Genomic DNA, 21,307 nt, shown 5'->3' with positions numbered 1-21,307 from the left:
GCCTGTTGAAGGACGGAACATGTCAAAGCAAACACACTTTATCTTCATCCCATTACAAATGACACGCTCCATAAAGCCTCACAGCCCACGTCAACATGTCTTTCTGAACAATAAAATGATTCACATCTTCCTAATTTACCTTATCTTACCGCCTCACCGTTCTAATCACCAGTTTATAATGCTTTTCTGCAGCAGCACTACAAGCACTATCATTTCTGTGTCATCTGGTGTAGGGATTGATGCATCGAGTGCCATAGGAGGCTTTCTCTGTCATTCAAATGAGGACATCTGGTCTATCTATGGGGGTTCATCATCGGGCTTTATGCTACCTTCAGGAATAGATGTGACACCTGCTTACCTGGAGAAACAGTCTAAATCAGTGGCTGTCTGTAACACTGAGGCAAGAGGAGGGGCGTCAGACAATGGCCATGCATTGGAATGAGGCTCCAGCACAATGGGCTCAGTTCGAATTCAATCAGCCCACACAAACAGGTCCTGCCATTACAGTGCATGAATGGCCTGATTAATTGAGTGGTGTTATTTATTTCCCTCATGAAGCCTCCACCACACTATTGGCACTGTCAACAAAAATGCTGTTAGCACACCAGGCAGACAAAGAGTGGGAGTTACAGTGAGTTCAGCAAGACTAAAAAAGTCAAACAGGAGTGTGCTTGTGCTGTGTGTGTGTTACTCAGTGTGGATTTCTGCTACCTGCTACTGCTCCCCCAATTCCCAGTGCTTTCAGTGTCTCTGCATGGTAGAGCTCAACTCAACTCTTTTCTTTGTTTGTCCTCTAGAGATAGTACTTTGTACTTGGCTTGAAGTTTCAAGCAAGCTAAGCTGATACTAGACAGCGATTCTGAAACACTGCAGACCACTGAGATTCATCACATGTTGATGTTCCAAAGTCTCTCTAGCAACTTGAACTAATGCACTCAATGGCAGTACAACTTGTTCTCTGGAGAAACGTATTTGCAAATGCGTGCCTGGATCAGAAATCTGTTTATATAGATGTAGGTGGGTAACAGCAGGTTGTGAATTGTCATGAGAGCACAGCAACTTCAGCAGCTTTCATGTGTGCTTATGTGGCAACCTTCGATCAGATATTGCTGCGAGATTTGTTAATTCAAGTTCCACTCAAAACGTAAGAGAAAAATCTGTGTTCTTCAATCACAGCATTTTAACTTGGTAGCAATTCAGCTGAGTTGAAAGCTTCAGCATCTGCATTCAAAGGCAAAACAACTGAAAATCAAGTTTGTGAATTAAGAAGCTTCATGCAGTGAAAAAAAGCCAGTTCCCGCTTCTTATCTGTAACAATAACAGCATTATTCACACTAATGTCCCACAGGCCTAATAATGAATAATAAAGAGTAATGCAATGGAGCAGAAGGAGCTGAGTGACATCCTGGACTTCACGCAGCAGCTTTTGCATTCATTAGGCCTACAGTGCAACACCCTCTGGGCCTCGACTGCTGACCTCTGGGCAATCCAATAACGTGAACAGGCCGTGAAGCTAATCAAGGCCAAAGAATTGTGATCTTTATAAATGACACTCTCCCGTGAAGCACACATTATTGTGTCCCCTTAGGCTTCTATTTGTTTATTGGCTTAATTAGAGCGCAATTATAGTGACTTCTCATGCAGCAAGCCCTTCTGTTGAACATTTCCATAGCATGCTGAGAAAAATCACACTGGCTAAAATGCAGAGTGAGATTACATAGTTTAAATTAATCTCATAATGTAAACTGTGAAGCAAAGGTCCTCCCTGGGTCACTGATTGTAAACACACTCCACTGAGAGTCAGTACTTTTTAAAATACCACTTGTGTTGCTCTTCCTCTAAACAGTCACCTCCACCACAAGTACTGATGGACTTGTGTTGTTTCTCTTGCATGCACTTCAGTGATTAATGATGCTATGAGCTGCTTCGTCTCTGTCGTGTTTTGCTTCGAGGATGATCTGCTGATGGTGGTATGATGACAGAAACGGAAGATATACAGCAGGCCTTGTTTACGATCTCCACTCAGTGAATGCTCAGGTGCACTGCAATCCGGGGAAACAAATTAATGGATTGAGTATAGAATTTAGCCTGACAGTAAAAACAGGACTCCGTGGAAACGCAGCCTCATGAGGCAGACTGGGGATGGACGTTTCTCTTTTAATGGCACATTTACCGCACCTGATGAAATACCAGACAGAAATATACTGACTCAAACACCTTTGCAGTAATATAACTGATACAAATCATGCAATGACAATATAAATTTAGGTTTTCTGGAGGGTTATGTTGCATGAATGTCTGGTGTATTTTACGAAATGGATGGCCTCATAAGCAAAGAACCTCATTTTGTTATAGTGACACATCATGCCAAGACATCAGCCACAAAGTCATACTTGGCGCACAAGTGGATCTTCCAAATGAACAGCAACCCTAAACTTACTGCCAGATTAATAGCATTGTAGTTTAGGGATCAAAAGGACAATGTTTAAGATGGTCCTGATATCCGTCTCATAGAGAATCAATGTTCATAAACAGCAGGCTTTAATAATAGTGAGGGTGTGGTCTTCCTGTTTGTATTTCCAGTCTGTTTCATTGTCTTGCTTCATGTGCAAGCTTTTCAAAGCTAGAATTTTCTAGCCTTTTGCTCAGATTTAAAACAATGTTCCTGTTATTTGGCACACAGGGAACTGAACAGAACAGCTCAAACAGACATTTTTTGTTACACATAATCTTACACTCCTGGTTTTGAATGTTGGTGCTAGGAAGAGAAAATAATCTGTACATTCTAAATTCCAAATCTCACAAAACAGATTTTTGAGAGATAGTCTCATGATTTTGAGACTTCAGATTTATTTGTTGGCTCTAATTTATTCTAACCATACTGTCCATGTTTCAATGTTCACTCTCAATCTACCAGATAACCAGTGAATAAAGTAACACATTTCAGTGTGTTTCTTGTGTCCTTTATATTTGTTAATGTGAGTAGGAGATTTGTTTGAATGGTCAATCCTTAAGAAAACCAAGCGTCGAGCAGTACACTGGTTAATACTCTCTGCAGCTGGGAGGGGACCACTGCAGCTGTTCTTTCTTTCATACTGCCACCATTCTTCCAGTCTGCTCTTCAGCCAACAGACTCACAAAGTACCTTGGTTGGCGTCTGATGAGATGCAGTCAGTCTGGAGGGAGAGTGCCCTGGAGACTTACAAATAATAATAAAAACAAACTAGATATTCAGGCCAAGGTCACATCTGGGAGACTAAATACTACTCTCCATCCAGTTACTAGAAGGAGCTCTGAATAAATGTAATGTCATAAAAAAAAAGAAGAAAAAAAAACTATTAAATCCTGTGCATGAAGGATTTTATGAGCTGATTCTAATTTCATGCAACGTGGAAATTACTGATTCTGACTTGCTGGTGTGTGTGCTCAAATCATTTATATGACTATTTCAGCCAGCCATGCTTTAATTAGTTCTAAATCAGTTTTCATGGTAACCTAAGAACTGTATCAGTTGCTAAAGCTGAGATTCACATCACATTTTCCTTCAGGCAGAGTTACACAAAGCAAAACTGCTCCTGAATTCTTTAGAAACAAAATGAACACAAGTGATTTTTTTTTTACTTTTAAATCAACAACCCTGATTAAACAAAAACCAAAAATGCATATCTTAAAGTGAAAATCCCACTTGTCAGTGGTTGATTAAAAACATGCATGGGAAATACAGTGAATGGAGCCTGGACACCCCGTGAATTTGTTAATAAATAAACCGATCCGCATCTGACCTGTGAATAAACTGCTAACACAAGTGTAAATGAAAACGTACCACAGATATTAAACAAATAAAGATGGTGTTAGAGGAAAAAATGTGATTTAGCTAATCTCTTCATTACAAGGTATCGCCTGGCAGGTGGTACACAGAATCATCCAACTTACAAATTGACAGCATGAACAACATGACATTTTATTCCTGATTGTCAGCAACTTTGTCCAAAACTTTCAGCAGCTGTCATTTTTTATTTTTTTTTACTTTCCCTCTCCACTTGTGTAACTGACGTCTTTTAAGCACAGGCGTCCAATTATGCATCATGCTGTCCCCAATGAGACTATTCATCGGACACAATGAATGAAACGTGGGTTTGCAAGAAAACCTTTTAACGGCTGTTCTGATAACCATCATCTCTGTGTGGCGCTTTGGCTTTTGTAAAGACAGCCAACATGGAGAATGTCGGACTGAATTCTTTTTGCTTTGTGGTGAAGCTCTGTGCTGAGTCAGACCTGCAGAGAAGTGTTCTGAGGTGACAGAGCTAACTACTGATCCATTGATCGGCCCGGTGATGTAGCTCAAGATTGAAAATTGTGTTGTAATCCCAAAATGCCTCATGTAAACAGAAAGAATCTATAACCTACCGCTTCTGAACTTAAACTTGATACATAGGAACAATTTCCAAACTATTTTACACAATCACTAGGACAAAATGCAGTGGACATTTACACAGTTAAATGATTGGATCTGATACAGATGCATTTGGATAAATTAGGACATCAATGATAAGGTAATCCATTTAAGTAATTCAAAAAGCAAAGCTTCTTTTTCTATCATACATTTTCTTCCACATCTTCTTAACATTGGATACAACCCCCTGTAAAAAAACAGATTCCTTAGCAATTAGACTGTTAATGACTGTCTGCTGAACAACAATTAAATCAACAGTGTTGTCCATAACAATGTAGGCCATAACATTGCAGTTTTAAAATGTTTGCTTTAAACTGATTTTATCGAACATTCTCATTCTCTGAAAATCTGAAGTTTATGTTATAATATGACCTGAAAGCAGGAAGAAATAATCTTAAATATAAATGCTTAAAATAAAACTTTGTGCAATGAGTATATAAATAGCAGTATGAGTCAGGTTTTTTTTGATCAATTTACTGTAATAAATGAACACTTCTGATGAATTGAAATCCACCTATAAAAGAAACACAGAAATAAACCTGATGAGACAAAATTTCAAAGATCTATTTTTGCTCATATTTTTACAAGTTTTAAATTGGACTCCATCTTATGCACATACACAGTTTTGTTGATTTTATAGATTTGAAAAGGAAATAAAAGTGCAATATCATCCCAGTAGGAGTCTATTTTTCAGTTGGAAATAATTTTAGGAGGTCTTTCAGATGTCAGTACCACAGTTAAAAAGTCACTATAGTTTCATAAGTTTAGTTTTAAAGTTCATGTCTGTAATCCTGGGGCTCATTAGCTGCATCAGTGGCTGTACTTCTTGTCTGCTGTCAGGCAGTTGAAACCTTAAAACCTATCTTCAACCACTTTAAAAATCCCAGTTTAGCATTCGCATTAACCTTGCTTATCAGAGCACTTGCCAGAGAGATTCATGAAGTTTTTACTGCAGCATTTGATAATGTGACTGAACCAAAACCAGAGATGAAACAGCAAACTTAACTTTAGTTGGAACTGTACTCATTGTACAGTTTGTTAAACTGTTTTTTAAAAGAAACATATGTAATTCCACCATAAACTCAGAAGGAACATTTAGGGCACAAATAAAAAGTATATATGTAAAGTACAATCAGCTAGTTAAACTAGAATATGTAATTCTGAGTTCACAAAATAATTCTACAGATGAGTAGATCAACAAAAACAGTTACTTGTATCGTACAAAAAGGTTGTTTACATGATATTCAGTGGTCCTTAGTCATTTTCTAAAACGATCAGCATTAATAATGTGAAAGCTGTGTGATTCTTCTGTACCAATTTTACTTTTCTTTGAATTTGGAAGTTGTAATTTCCAAGTTCCACATTTGGAAAATCAAACAAAACCTTTTGAAATGTAAATGATGACTTTGAAAGTCAGACATCTCTAATTATCACTAGGTTCTGGTTCAATATAGCTGCATATCTGAAGAGTAGCTAAAAGGTGTTGGAATAAATTGTTTATTTGCACTTCTGACAGTTTGTAGCTCATTAAAGCAGAGGCGCCCACAGCACAACACATCTCTATCTGTGAGGGTAAATGCTGGAAATAAATAGATTTCTATTTTATTGACTTTCTTTGCTAATAGTAGGTAGGCTGGGCACTGAACACAACACTTAGGAAATCTTAATGGTTTTATTCTCTCAATATTATAACTAAAGATATAATATTAGTATTATAACATCATTTTGAGATTCGAGATCCAACCTTATCTTTTGCACTCAGCTGAGATTCACAGTCACCTTAGGTGTGAGGGTTTATTTTCGTGGCTCTAGCGCCAGCTCATTGTACGATGCTTCTTTGATCTTGAGATTAATCAAATATGGCATCTGCAAATTAGCTAGTTTGCAATGTCACTGAATAAATAAACAAGATAAAGTAAAAAACCCAAACCGACCATTACCCAATTTTTGCAATATTAGAATATATATCATAACAACTATCACATAATTAGCATTAACTATGCAATTTAAATAAATTATTACATTTCCTAAAAGACAAAGCTGTGGAATCTGAGTTGTTTGATTTTTTTTTCTTTTTCCACACCATACATCAATTTAACACAGAAATGGTCAGACACTTAAGAGACTACAAAAATCATAGTTTGTAAAACAATAATGAAAGATGTGTCAAAAACTTCTCTCAGTTCAATCCATAGTCTTAAGTACTAACAGAAGAAAGCATTAGAAAGAAATAACTTAATTTTAACAAAATAAGTGTCCAACAGGACAAGAGTCTAAACCTTTACTTTTCAGTTGACTGAGTTGATGCAGGGTCAGTTACCATGTAAAACACATTTTAAAAAACAAACAAAAAAAACACACAGTTTAAGGGTTTCTAAAATATTGTTTGAATAAAAGTTTGACTGGAGTAGTTTGCAGAAATCTGCTTTGACTGAAAGTCATCAGTTCATCTGCTTTTTCCAAAGTTTTTTCACCTTATTCAGAAATATATTAAAAAATAAATACCTTTTTCATAAATTATGTAAGCTATTCCTTTAAGGGTCCCTATCTATCTGACCAGTCATGAGATTTTTTATATGAATTTATTATTTATCCATCCATAGCGTCCATGGTTATGTTGCATAAAGTTTTATTTTGTTGTCAGTCCTGATATCCACAGTATCACAAGTCTGTAGAGCTAAAATGCACCTTTCCCAAGGTAAAACATGTGCTTTTAATGGCTCAATTGTGACTTAGGTTTCTGTCATAAACAGTTGGAACTCATAAGTTACAAAGTGAATTACTCCAAAAATGAATCAATTCCTCATGGTGTAACTGATGTATAGAAGTGACAATTTTTTCCTCTTCCTCGAATCTTCCATTAACATGACTCATTAATTTGCTGCAGCTTTGCAGACGATTAAAATGGAATGAGCGAGGCTGATATTCAGAGTTACCCTCCCTCCTGGTTCGCAGGATTTGACCATGCGTAAAATTTTCATGAGCTTGTTTCTTTTTATGAGTCTGCTTGTTATGAATAATAGCAGTGTCCAATTCACTTGAAGTTATGAAATCTGTTTCCAGCTTTACGTGACGGTCATATTAAAACTATCATTGCAAGAAATTTAGAAAATATCCTGGCCTTGACTTGCTCAGCACAGACTTCATAAAATAAGATATGCTGATTTAAAGCAGGTTTCATCACATTGGTTGAATTAAAGAATTTTCAACTGGACAAAGAAGAAAACAGGAACTACTCAAATAGCAGCCTGGCTTACCCATGGTTCAATGACTGCTTTCACTCTAATGACTTAAAGCAGATGTCACTTGTTCTTTATGGTGGTCATTTAGAAAGATATGACTGTTTCAGCTGTTTTTCTGGTGTTTGTCTTCCGCAGATGTACATCCAAACAACCACACTAACCATCTCTGTGAGCCTAAGTGCTTCGGTGTCCCTCGGGTTGCTCTACATGCCCAAGGTCTATGTGATTCTTTTACACCCAGAGCAGAATGTGCCAAAGCGCACTCGCAGCCTGAAGGCTGTGGTTACCGCCGCCACCATGTCCAACAAGTTCAACCCCAAGGCTGGACTCAGACCCAACGGAGAGGCCAAGACTGAATTATGCGAAAGCCTGGAAACACAATGTAAGAACACGTATGCAAATCCGATACCCTTTCACTGAAGACCCACAATGGTTTGTTTTCCAGAAGTGTTCTGTCCTTTTGTATGGAAATCAAACTCAATTTATGCTACGATATAAATCAGAAAAAAAAAGATTACTTAAAAAAAATTGAGTAGCAAGATACTTGAAACTTCACTAAATCCAGTAAATGTGTCACTCTTGCTGTTTTGATGCAGAGGCCAAGAGGGTATTGGTGTTAAGAAATAACTTTGGGAGTTTAAGGTGTGTTTTGCTATTGCTATATTATCAATAAGAAATCTGATGTTTTCTGATGTGTGTACATCTCACGTCCTTTACAGTCTTACTAAACTACATCTTATCCCATTTAACGTTTCACGTCAAAAAAGCATCTTTTCATACGTCTGTTTATACCGTTTGTGTTCATGCCTGAATAATGAATTATTCCCTTTATTAACATGATGCTGATTGATTACCAGTTAAATACAACAGTCCTGTTTGCACCCCTACCCAGTCTCATCTTTCAGTTACTTTCCGCCACCTATCTCATGAGTGATGGGAAACAATTGTTTTTCCCATTTTGTAACAATTAATTTGTTTCGCCTCCACACGAGTAATTTTTTTTTCTCCAAAATATTAAATGTTGTCGTTGCATCCATTTAGTGTCTAATTGTAAATGTTCAGTGTGTACAGAGCACATTGCTAAACTACACATTTAGATGTGTAGACAAACAACACAAGTCTATCATTAAATCTCCTATTTTTGTACATGTTAGTAACTAATGATATTTTCAGTTTTCAGTTAGTAAATGAGGATGGCTTTAATATGCCTTCTTAAACCACAAACATCTTCCCAAAAGCTAGCCCTGCCCTTTCATAAATCACGATATATGGCCTCACCCTGCACCTTATAATTTTAAAAAAGCAATGAGGCAGTTTAGGATGATAGCAGGTATTGCGCGGCATCACCGTCAACACTATGCATTAAATGTGAAAGGAGTCCCTGCATGTCACTCTTTTCAAAACACAATTCCAGCCCAACTCATTTATATTTCTCACCTTCTTATTATTCTTCTAAATAATTATTTTTGAGTCTCGTCTGTGCTTGTAAATCCTGCTGTTGACTGGTTGCAAAAAAAAAACAAACACTTAATCTTTTTTGGATGAGATTTCCTGAAACGTTTAGTGCTTAATTCAGTTTCTTTACCATTTTTATCAAACTAATGGCTGCTCTTGCTTTACAATCACTTTCCAAGCGGGACACAGTTCATCTTGTACAAGCCTTGTTTTTTTTTTTTAATGAAGTCATCAATGGTTGCATTACAAATGCTGCCACATTAAAATAGTTAAGCATATATAGCATAGTAACAACAAAAAACTAAATTTTATTTTTGTTTTCTCCAAAAATTAAAACAAGACTGAATGTTTTAATAAGTCTAAAAATCTGTCAGCCTATTCCAATTAAACTGCCATTAAACTTAGTTTTTGAAGAGCAAACAAAACCATTAATCAGCAATGTAATTATTGTTCTTTGGTAACAATTTTTAGTAATTTTCCCACATGCACAGCCTCCTTCCAAGTTACCAAACATGTCTCAAAGGAATTGAGACAAGCACAAATTTGGAATATCTGTGAACACGGCAGCAAGGTTGCCTGGGTTTGCACTTTTAGACAAATGGCAAAAAGGAAAGAACTGGCTGTACCACGAGCTCTGGTTAGCCCTGGATCTGCATTTGTGGAAAAATCTCCTTCAAGAAGCAAAGACTTCAACAAGTAGCAAGTTGTCCTCTGACTATTCCTAATACCACTGAAAGTGTACTGCGGTATCAATGACACAACCAGGATTTATTCAAGATAGGTACATAGTGACAACTGAAGGAGCAAAAGTACTTATGTTGCGTTCAAAGCTCTCTTCTTCTGCTTGCCTTGGGCAGGAAGCAATTTTAATCAGTTTTCTCTGTCAACAGAAATCAATTCACTCAGTCTGGTCTGAACCTGGCCTGAAGATGGAATCAGGGCTTTTGTTGCACATTTTAAAGCTTCAGTCCCCCTTCTATTATTTTAACACCAAGAATGGAAGTGTTTTCTTGTGCATACAGAAAAAGACCTGACGCTGTTTGTTTTTGTTTTTATTACCTGAAAAAACTTAAATGTATAAAAAATGTATGAGAATGCAACACGGTAACAAAAGCACAATGCTCAGTTTACAGTAGAAAGTGTACATGTAAACAGACACGCCACCATTATTTCTGTTCGAGATTCAAGGTTCTGCTAGGGTTTAATTGGGCCTTTTGTTACAATAAGTGGTGCGAAGGCAAAAGACACAGAATTGATAGCTGGATACAATTTATCCAGATGGGATTTCAGTTTCCAGAGGCTGTACAGTGCTTGGCTATTTCAATAAGAACCATTTGTCATTGTCAACGCTAGTGTGGATGAAATTGAAAAATTCCTGTCTAGGGCAGCTCCCACAACAGCCGGGATCTGGTTGCAATATGTCAGGATTTATCTGCTCCACCTCAGTGAATCAGCTAACACGGTGTGGGGACACAACTGGATAGCTGACTTTTGACAGTTGCAAGAAAAGAAGGTGGCGAGGTCGCTGTAGGCAACGCAAGTATACAGTACCGCAAAAATAAAAACAAAACAAACAAGAGAAATATTAGGAATTACTGATATTATTTCATTACCGTCGTGTGGTGGCTGAAAACTATTTAGCTTTTATTTTTATCCATTTTTTTTTACATTTCATGTAATAGTTGTTACATCAGAAAAACAGCAGAAAGAAAAACCTTCACATGGTAGATATTCCTCTTTCCCTGTATTTCAGTCTCAGTTCCCTCTCTTATTTCTTCTCTTTCAGCCTTCTCCACAAAGCAAACCTACATCAGCTACAGCAACCATGCAATCTAAGGGACAAAGGTTCTTATCTCAATTCAAGATTTCCACCCCGGCGGAGAGAAAAAATACACGCAGTGGAATTTCACAGCTGAAAAAAAAAAAAGAAGTGTCATTGTGTAGTGGGAGATCACACAAGCATTGCCCAAAGACATGACACGCTGAGGAGAATCCACAAAGGGGGGCGGAGATGGACAAAAGAGACGAAGGGGACAGATAACTGTACAATTTTAAGGTTCCATCTTCTGTCAACCAAGAGTACACACACGTCGAGAAAAAAAGAAAATTACTAACAGGACAGAGGCCTGGAGACTGAAAGATGGAGTTTTTCTTTAGTGTTTACATTTCAGTTATGCCATCTTTTAGAGACTCCTGTCATCTTACGCACTGCTGACTGGAACTGAATCCAAATGTTCTTAGTGTTATCTTCAAGTACTTTAAAGGCATCACAAGGGATTAATCAACACCAAAAAGGCATGAAGACATAATCCATGGACTTCTAAAACGGGCTTGTTTGTTTTTTATTCATAATACATTCCAGTCTTATGACTCAGATGACTGGGAACGGGGATCATCTCAACAATGCAGCAGATCTGTACCAGACTACATGTGTTTTTCTGTCCTCTTTCAGGGTCCAGCTGAGTTAAGAAGGACCACACTTATATAAGAGGATATTTGCCGTTTTTGAGCATGCCAGTTTCAACATCCTGTATTGTGTTGTTTACCAAATAAACTAAGGAAAAAATGAAGGAGAAGAAAAAAATACAATATCTTTGGAATGCTTTTAAACTTTGTTGCAGCGTTGTTAAAATTGTTTAGGCACGAGCCTACTGTGCGTTCAAAAATCTGTTCTCAATTGGTGAAAAGGTCTAGTGAGTGATTGTTTATCTGTGCTTAAGTGAGATCATGATTTGTATTAACAGCTAGCCTAAAAGGCTGCCACTGCCCTCCTCATACCTGTATGTACTTTGAAACGGTGGACCACGGCCGGTGTTTTAGCCGTGGGGATCTCGCTGTGAGACGTCATCCAGGATGACCCTTCCATCACTGCCATCAGTTACACTCCCGGTCATATGAGAAAACGTAAGGCTGAAGCTTAGCTGTACAGATCCATTAGCAAGGGAATTAAGATGAAGTGCGCCCTTGAGGAGATCGTACAGCTTGCCCTGAGGATGATATCCATAATGGGCCGGCTACAGAGAAAATTCATTACTATACATGTCCTCTTCTGGCACTCATGATAAGAGGGAGGGGTAAGGAAGTTGTAAAGCTTTTCAACAAATGAAAATCAAATTGCAAAAGATATGCTATATCTCTATCAATCCACCCCCAGCTCGCTGAATAGATTAATATTTGGCTTTGTGCAGTATAAAAGCCCTCTGATGTCTTGGGGAAAATGTTGTGGGGTCATTTGTGTTGTGAGTTCAGTGCTGCTTCTCATGCCTCCCTCTTTATTACTTTCAACACCATTTGTGTTGCAGAATAAAATGTGAGTGCTGACCAAATTAAATGGCAAGTTAATGTATGTTATTAAATAGATTGATGATGTCTGCTTTATGTCCTGACATATCCTAAAATTGAGGAAAATTTACAAAAAGATGCAGTGCCTGGCTATATGACTATGTATTTGTAAAACCTCAAGAAAACTTAAGAAGTGTGTGAAGCATGTTTAGTTTTTTTTATACAAAATTTATTATTTCTATTAAAAATGTTTTAAAACATCTGCGTCCAATTTTAGGATTTTGTCTATGAAAAACTGGTTTGTGTTTCTGTTTATTTGATCAGTTGGGTGAAATAAATCTCTTCATTTTGCAAGAAGAAAAAAAAAAGGAAAACAATGTCAGCAATTGCCTGAAAAATATATGTTATAACAGGAGCTCTGATAAAGGCACTAGAAAATGGTGACTCAGAGGAAGGAAACATGAAATTATTTTAAATCAAGGCTTAGCAGTGCTTAAATCTGAGGTCTTTGAAGGCAGGATGCTTGCCGGCGTCATCATCTTCCTGCCTTTCCTTACAAAAGGATTGAAAATAACAGTTGTTATATTTGCAAGTGTGCTAAATGCATGTTCAAAGAGCACAATTACAACAATATATATGGGGGAGTGTACATTATCCTCCCACAACACAATAGAGAGACAGTGGAGGGTAACCTCATGAGATTACAGGGTTTTGCATAATACACCATCACGACTCCTGTTTTCTGCATGTTTTGAACAATGTGTTAACAAATTTAACACCAATCCATTCTGCATAAAACATATAGATCTAGATCATCTGTCCAGATAAAGTCAAAACATTAGTCAGTTTAAAATAAAACTTATATTTTAGTGTCAGAAAACACAAAAGGAAAGTATGAATCACAAATAAATCAAACTTGACCTTTTACAGAAAGAACCCTTTAAGACAATGTCAAAACCAGATACGTACATTTCTAAGTGAATGATGACTTAACATATTTTACTGATCTGTCCGGATTTCAATATCTATAGTTATGTTCACACAATAGCTTTTTCTTGGCATAAAAAATACTTTTCAAAACAGGAATGTGTCTATTGGCAACCCAAAAAAGAGATGCAGGGAATGTAAGTGAGCTCTGTGGAAGCTACAGAAACTGGTAAAGAAGTTGGATCTCTTCCAACTTCCAAATAATATCTTGATTCAGAAAAAAAACATTTTGCCCTGGGATTATGAAATAATATGAATCTTGGATTTAAGGGAAAAACAACCCAAATCTCAAGGGTGCGAACACAACACAGTTCTTGCGACGACTACATCAGATAATTCAAAAAGGAAGCGAACACAAGAACCACCAAGGATAAAGTAAAAACTCAGCAGACACAAAAATATTTTAGGTTTTTCTTTATCCTTAAATGCATGTCCAAAGTGCATTTTACATTACCTCTGTCAAACACAAAATGTTGATGTCCAAACATTGCATTGTTAAATAAATCAGTGTCTGTTCTCTCGAAATATTTCTTCCACATGTCTTCTTTGGTTAGGAAGCTACACCAGCAAATCAACTGCTTTCCACTGTGGCTGAGCCAAATGAAGGATAAAGCGTTTTTCTACACCAGCCATCTTATCGTACATCAGTATTTAGCTTCAGTTTCAATCACAATGTCTGCAGCATCAACTCAAATGAAGTTTTTGGTGCCGAATAAGAAGTAATGATCAGGAAACTGCAGACAGACTTCTAAAGCTTGAGTGGTGTGGCAGAGTCCTGAGCTACGTTGCTGTAGTGCAAATAGTCCTCCCAGTCAAGCACAGGCTGATCATGTGAAAAAGTAAGACACACAATGGCTGAATGACTGTAATATAAAGTAGGATGTTGTAGTGACACAGCTGTTTAGAGGAATGTGATGGTACAAGCCCATGAACATCAGAGTAGACATATTGGTCAAAACTAAAGAAGAAATTGAAACACCCAACCTTACTCCTGTTCTTTGTTGTAAGTGGATTTCCAATTCTGTGATCAGATAAAAGCAGGTTTTAGTCCGACTCCATTAGGCTTTACACCTGAATAACTAGTTATATTTCTGCATTTAAGTTCAAAGTACATCTTAAAGAGAAATTACAAACATAAAATAATTTTTTTTGTTTGTTTGTTATTCTATATTTGTTTGTTATTCTATATTTGTATTATTTATTCTATGCAAAGAACTAAACATATAACACTGAGATCATTTCTGAGCTCCGCTGTGATTTCAGGTTTGAAATGTAAGGGGTTTTCTTGCAAATGTGGAATTGACAGCTGAGTATCTAACAGCTGGTGCCTCTGCGCTTCGATGAGCCTGTTTGAGTCTGGAAGGCAGCTAATTTAAATTTTAGAACATGTGTAATGTTTTCTTGTTTTTGTTTCAAGAAAATGTTTTGTGTTGAAAAAACTCAAGACATCCATAATGACATGTGAACTGAAGGGGTCAGTGCAAGCTGCCCAGCTGTTTTTTTTTGTTTGTTTTTTTTTCGTGCAGATTAACAGATACAAATTCTTCTTCTGAGGGAGAATAGTTTATCTGAGGAACTGAATAAAGTATTACAGCAAACTAGAATAAAAAAAGGTTTTCTCACACGTAATTGTTTCACTATAAAGGTAGAAAAAAAATCTGGTTTTGTGTTTGAGTTGCACCTCAAACACTGAAGTAGTTTGAGGTGCAACTTCTAACATTTCTATAAATTTATGAATGTCATCCCTCGTGCTGAATAAAAACCCACCAATGGTCATTTCATTTGGCTTGAGTCATGAAAACCATTTGATTCTATTGATCATTTAAGCGGTATCCGACTGCTCTGGAAGTAAGCTGGAGTACCGATGCTGAGTCAGTCCTTGTGCAAATATAAGTGGTTGAGCAGATGAAATGTTTATCCACTAGGCACAGACCTTTTCTCATAAGCACCTGGACACAGAACAATACAAGTACCCTCAGGTGACAGAATGAACGCAGGAGTGCATTTGTCTGGAATCGAGCATCAATTTACAGCGGGATTGAGAGAAGCGTGGCGGTGGTGTTTTCTCTCTGGGCTCCTGTGAGTGGGCTCTCTCAGCTGTATTCTGATGCCATTGTATACGACGACAAACAGGGGCTGCTTTGCTGTAAAAAGCAGAGATCTGGAGGCTGCGTCAGAGACACAGTTGGCCAATTTAATGCTGAAAGGAAAAGCTGAAAAATGTATGTGTCCACAGTTTTTTTGTGATGTTAAACAAAAAAAGAACATTTTCTGAAAGCTTTGAACGTCCGCGTCCCACTTAAAAACAGTCGGCCGACGTTTCATTCATCTTTTGTCTTAGTGGTGACTGATCCCAGAAGACATGCTACTGTAGCTTATACACAGTGCATACACTATGTTGCTAGGAAACAGTGTCTCATGAATATCCTGCTGTTATTGCACAATCAAAGGGGTAGGGCTCTGACAGCTAAGTGGGTGAAAGCAAAATTCTGCACTGATGCACTTTTCAGCAGTGCTAACTTAATGCTAACTTATGACTAGCAATGATCTCTTTTTTTGTATATTTCCCCATTAATCTAAACCTCTCACTTACTCAGACTTTTACATTATTCCATTCTGATACAAGCTCATCAAGGCATGTTTGATGCATATAGACATATCAAACCAGTTAACCTGATACCTACATCACCGTAAAAGAATATAATGTTTTTTTGTTTTGTTTTTTGTTTTTTTTTTTAACACAATTTAACACAATTTTTAACACTAATTTTTGACGGTTGCTGTGCAAATCAACAAATAATTCTGATTCTGAAAATGTTGTTGTAGTTTTACCATTTCTATTCCACTCACACTTTGGCACAAAATCCTAATTTGGTTGCTGGGAAAAAAAGGACATTTAATTTAAGGAGCCCACTGCAAACATTTACAGCTGTTAAGATTGCAGCTATATGACTGCTTTACATGTTACAATGTGAAAATCATCTGGAAATGGTTTGTATTCTGGAAATGCCTTCAAAAGTTTGAAACATGACCTCTGAAAAGTTCAGCTCAAGTCTCAGAACAGTTAAAGTGAATTTGGCACATAACCTCAAAATTTTAATCACCATCTTGGCCGTGCTGGAACTGCAACCTACGTGCTAAGAAAGCTAATTTTGCGTAGTCAATGAGTGGTTGCCCGTGTTATATGCTGATTAAAGCTCTAACCAACTGTACATAGTTTTAACCAAAGTTACCAGCCTTTAAAAAAGCTTTAGAATATAGTACGTCTGTTGATTTACTTCTTGTATCATATGCCCAGAATAAGAAAACAGTCAAAATAAATAACGATGAACACCCATTTATCCATTTCCCTTTAAATCTGCAAAGAGTTTAAATAAATAATAAAGTTAATCACTAACTCTTGTGGATATTTTAATCCTTCCACTTTTTTTGTTATTGTTGATCTTTTCACAACTTTCAGTGTATATCTCACATGATCACATATTAAATTGATTTTAATAATTAATCTAATTTTCTGTTTTAAAGATTAAATATTTTGAAAATCAGATTTTTGTTTCAATGCCCTCCTTTTGTTTCCAAGGTTCAAACTGTTGGCATCCTGCCCAGGAACTTCCATCTCATTTTACAAGCACGTTTTCCAGATGGTATTTATTTGGACTTTCAATTCAGATCTACAGTCAGAAGGAATGACTGAAATAAAAGCATGTTTTTGAAAATATTTTCTGTCAATTTTTTATTTTATTTTTTTTAAAGGGAGAAACTCAGAAATGAGATTTGGTATGAAAATGGATTTTATTTTTTGAGCCATAATGGCCAGCTCAATGATTACAGCCGTAGAGGATTCTATGTTTACAATTGTTTCTCATTTATGTAGAAAAACTCAGAAGGGGCTGATTATTAGAAATACAGCTAGATTTTCTGTCATGTGCATGTTCAAAGTCAAAAAGTTATTTTCTTGCGCCAGTTTTTTTTTTTTTTTTGCACTGATAGTATAGATACTTACTATTGCAAAGTTTGAGTTCCAAAACTTCCATCTAAAATGCTGATTGATTCTTTGACTATTTTAGTCAGCAACGACATAGAAAAATGCGTACAAACAGTTTTACATTTACAATTAAAAGCGACAACATAAATTAGAAATAGAAAAGAATAGGGAAAAGGGTTAGCTTATTTGCATAAATATTTTTAACAATTATGTATAAATGAAATAACTAATTTTGCTTTTCACACATTTAGTGGATTTATACTGACCTCTTAACATTATCTTGACTTACATCCATATCATTGAACTACAGAGAAGAAGTAGCTTTATGTGTATTTTGTTATAAATGTATGTAAACACTATGCACAGTAGATAAAGATGCCCTTAGGAAGTTTAGCTCTAAAATTGAGACTTTAGATATTACAGTTGTCTGCAACGCGCAACAAGTGATCATCTCAAATACAGAAAAATGTTTCTAATTGAGCCCAGGGGAAGATGAGAAGCCAGACAAATGCTTTATGTAGAGATCCTGAGGTCTAAGAGAGACACTTATTTTCCTCCGGGAGGGAAAGACGAAGAAGAAAAAAAGAAGTGTGAGGAGGTGGGCAAAGCCTCTGCGATGAAACTAGGCCATCCTAACAAGGACAGGGAACGGCTGTGACAGAAGAATCTAGTCTTGTAAACGACAGCCAGCTCTTATATTTACCATCGACGTTTCCTTCATTTGCTATGCACCATTTCACCCTCTGTTTTAGGCTCTGTTGACCTTCAGTGAATTATGTTGTATAGTAAATACAAGCCATTACTTCCAGTGCTCTTTCCGAAGCTGCTTGACTATACACAAGATGCAAGGCACATACTATAACAAGAAGGTCAACTTGTTTCTTCTGAATAAGAGTGTCACGTGTAAGGGCTAACATAATATTCTTTCAATATTTAATGTACTAATACTAATGTATTAGTACATTAAATACGTTGTATTAGTACATTAAAGAGGAACATTCTTTAACAGTAGATTTACTCTTCCTACGCTCAAAATATTTTGGTACATAAAATATACTTACAAATTTGATACAATTCCTCCAATTTGTCATGAAATGTACATGTATATACAAATGAGTTCCTCAAGGTCTTAGGCCAATGTATTCAACCGAAAAAAATGAACTGCTACCCCCAGGTTTTGGGTCAGTCTTTGCCTCAAGCGAAAAAGTTCAAGTATCTGAGTGTCTTGGCAGGATGGAGCTGAATGATAGATTAATTGGGGCTGTGTTAGCATACAGGCACTGCTTCAGTCGTGTTGAGAATTAGTTGAGTCATTATTTTGTAGAACTGATTTTTCACTTTGAAATTAAAATTATTGTTAATTAATTATAGCTGATTTGTAAAAACAATGAAAATGGTGACACATCCCATAAAGAGACACATTGAAAGCACATCTAGCACAAAATGTCACTCCCACCACTGTCTGCATACTGCTCTGAAAGCAGAGCTCTGTTCTTAAATGATTGTCTTACATCTCTGTTTATGGGGGATTAAAGCTCCAGTATACGTCAATTATGAAAAAAAGTTGTTTTTTATGGTTTTTTTTTTACATATTTTCAAAACAATCACTGTCATGACAGTACAGAAAATCACACCGTCAATCACACTTGTGTACACTCTGCTCACACCCTCCCCCTTGCTCTCGACTACGCTACAGCTGGTTCACCACACCTGTGTGTTGTGACAGGTAGTCAGCATAGACAACAATGACGGCAAATAAACAGTTCTCCTGTAATGGTAAGTTGTTTCTCCGCCATAAAGACATTTAGCAGCGTGCACACAAACTTGATTGGCAACACCTACACTCTCCTTCTGGCTCTGATTGGTTGTCCTTGACCAGGAGCGGTGCATTTCTGCAGATTGCAGTAAGACCACAGGGAGACAATGGAGAAGCTTGATTTTTAATGTGTTTTTATTTTTATTTTTTTTGTTTTTTGTTTTTTTACAGATCATCTGTCACAGTTTGGTGACAGTTTAAACAAATATGTAAAAGAAAAATGTTTTATAGAAAACCAAATACTGCATCTTCAAGTGTTTCACATATTTTATTCTTTCTACATTTTTTTTTATTCTGCAACCTAGTTGACTTCTGTTTTATCATATCTCATATCCGCTTTTCTATTAATTGTTAGTAAATTGGAAGACCAATCAACTTTAGATTAACTTGATAACTTGCATTCCTTGTGCATATGCATTTTGTTGCAAATAGGCAGGAGCAAAAACAATATGCTCAACAATTAATTACGAGAATGTTTGTGAATTTGTCCCAAACTTCCTCAGCTTCTTCTCTTATACTGAGGAATTTAACCTCATTTCTGAGAAAATAGTAAAGCATAGCATCCATGATGTAAAATTAACTTTCATTTGTTTGATATGTCATATCTTCACAGTTTGACCATTGTTAAATCTGAGGTGAATTACAAATACAGCATTTTATTGAAGTTTTGTTTTTAAAACATTTAAAATTCTTCCTGTTTAATTTTTTTGTTTGCGTAGCATAAAAACAACCCTATTATCAGTAGGTAGTAATAAAGAAAATAACCAAACGTGGCAAATGCACCTTATTTTAGTGTATTAAAAATGCCTTCTGGTTTTCATTGTAAGAGGATACTTCACTATTTTAAAGTCATCTTTGACTTCTTTTGAATGCTGAAATTGTGCACTTAAGTCATTGTGGACTGAAGATCTATTAAGATTTTACGTATTTGCATCAACATGTTTTACATCTCTTAAATCAGCATAATTATTCTATTCCAGCACATGTTTGTCTTATGTAAATTAGGACTACCACTTATCAAGTAGAACAGCTATGTTGTTGCATAAGCAGAGCTGGTTTAGCAAACACACTTAATTTGTTGCACAGAAGAATAATGAAGTAAAATACAAGTTAAAACAGTACACAAGTCATGTGACCAGGACTGGAGCGACATCATCTGTGTATAACTAATGAAGTGACAAAGTGGACAATGAGCACAGAGGGAAGATCCACATTTATCCTTTAGCCCACAAGGGAACTCAACAAGAAGGTTGTTAGGACTTTGCTAAGAAGTAGGTCATGTCTAGATAGAGGTGAGCTCCCTGAAGCTGTTGGAAATCATGATTTATTGCGAGTCATTCAAAGCCCCTTTCTGCAGTGACATAGTAGATGACACTGTAGGTAAATCTGATATATAGGCTAAAAAAGCATTGTGGTTTTATGAGCAGGGAGTGTCTGGTCACAGAGAGGATAGAAGTTCATACTGTAAAACAAATAAGAGAGAACGAAGAAGGAAATAGCTCCTTATTTTTAATATACTGGAGTTCCTCCTACCGGCTAGAAACTTGGGCCTTTTGCTATAACCACTCACAGTCAAAAACATGAGCTACTCTCTGAGCAACACTTGCTTTGATTATGTTTAAAAGTTTTTGTTCTTCCCATCTACTAGAATTAATGACCAGGATGTTCTGTCTTTTGTCATTGAGGCAGGTTGGAGCTAAACAAAGGACTAAATAAGGAAGAAAGGAATGTTCATCTCCTTGAGATTCACTTTTGTACCACAGCAACTATCATTCAACAGGATTGATTTGGCTGCACAAGCCACAATTAAGATCAATGCTCAAACCGCATTCTGATGAACTGATGTTTTGCAGAATCATTTTTTAGTGCCAAAGAATACCTGTGTGTCTTTCACATGACCCAATTTTGTCTTCACTTATCCACCAGGTTTGTATATTGTCATTATTTCTCCAAATAAAAGATACAATTTGTCATAACAAAAAGCATTTGAGTTTAGCATATATTCTTGACTGTTATCCTGTAGAGTTTCAATATTTTGCAAACAACTGTGACCTATCACTGAAGTTCATTTTGTCAGTAAGCTATTA

General features: G+C 36.5%; 1 protein-coding gene and 1 long non-coding RNA gene across 4 annotated transcripts in view; one reads left to right on the top strand and one right to left on the bottom strand.

The window, feature by feature from the left end:
- The window catches only part of LOC103464721 (metabotropic glutamate receptor 4-like), a 178,246-nt gene extending 165,554 nt beyond the window's left edge, over positions 1–12,692 (top strand). Inside the window, exons 10-12 of one of the 2 annotated variants that reach the window (XM_008409022.3) lie at positions 7,831–8,077; positions 8,292–8,337; positions 10,937–12,692. In XM_008409022.3, coding sequence (XP_008407244.1) covers positions 7,831–8,077; positions 8,292–8,293 — 249 coding nt within the window. In that variant the 3' untranslated portion in view covers positions 8,294–8,337; positions 10,937–12,692. The remainder of the gene's footprint in view (positions 1–7,830; positions 8,078–8,291; positions 8,338–10,936) is intronic. The other variant, XM_008409021.3, reaches the window with a different exon arrangement.
- LOC103464720 (uncharacterized) overlaps positions 1–21,307 on the bottom strand; it is a 217,634-nt gene that overhangs the window by 108,632 nt on the left and 87,695 nt on the right. The window lies entirely within an intron of this gene.

Source organism: Poecilia reticulata, chromosome 5, assembly GCF_904066995.2.
Source record: "Poecilia reticulata chromosome 5, P_reticulata-male-v2, whole genome shotgun sequence".
Taxonomy (NCBI): Eukaryota; Metazoa; Chordata; class Actinopteri; order Cyprinodontiformes; family Poeciliidae; genus Poecilia; species Poecilia reticulata.
Note: the sequence above shows the minus strand (reverse complement) of the source record. Positions and strands in the feature narration are given on the sequence as shown.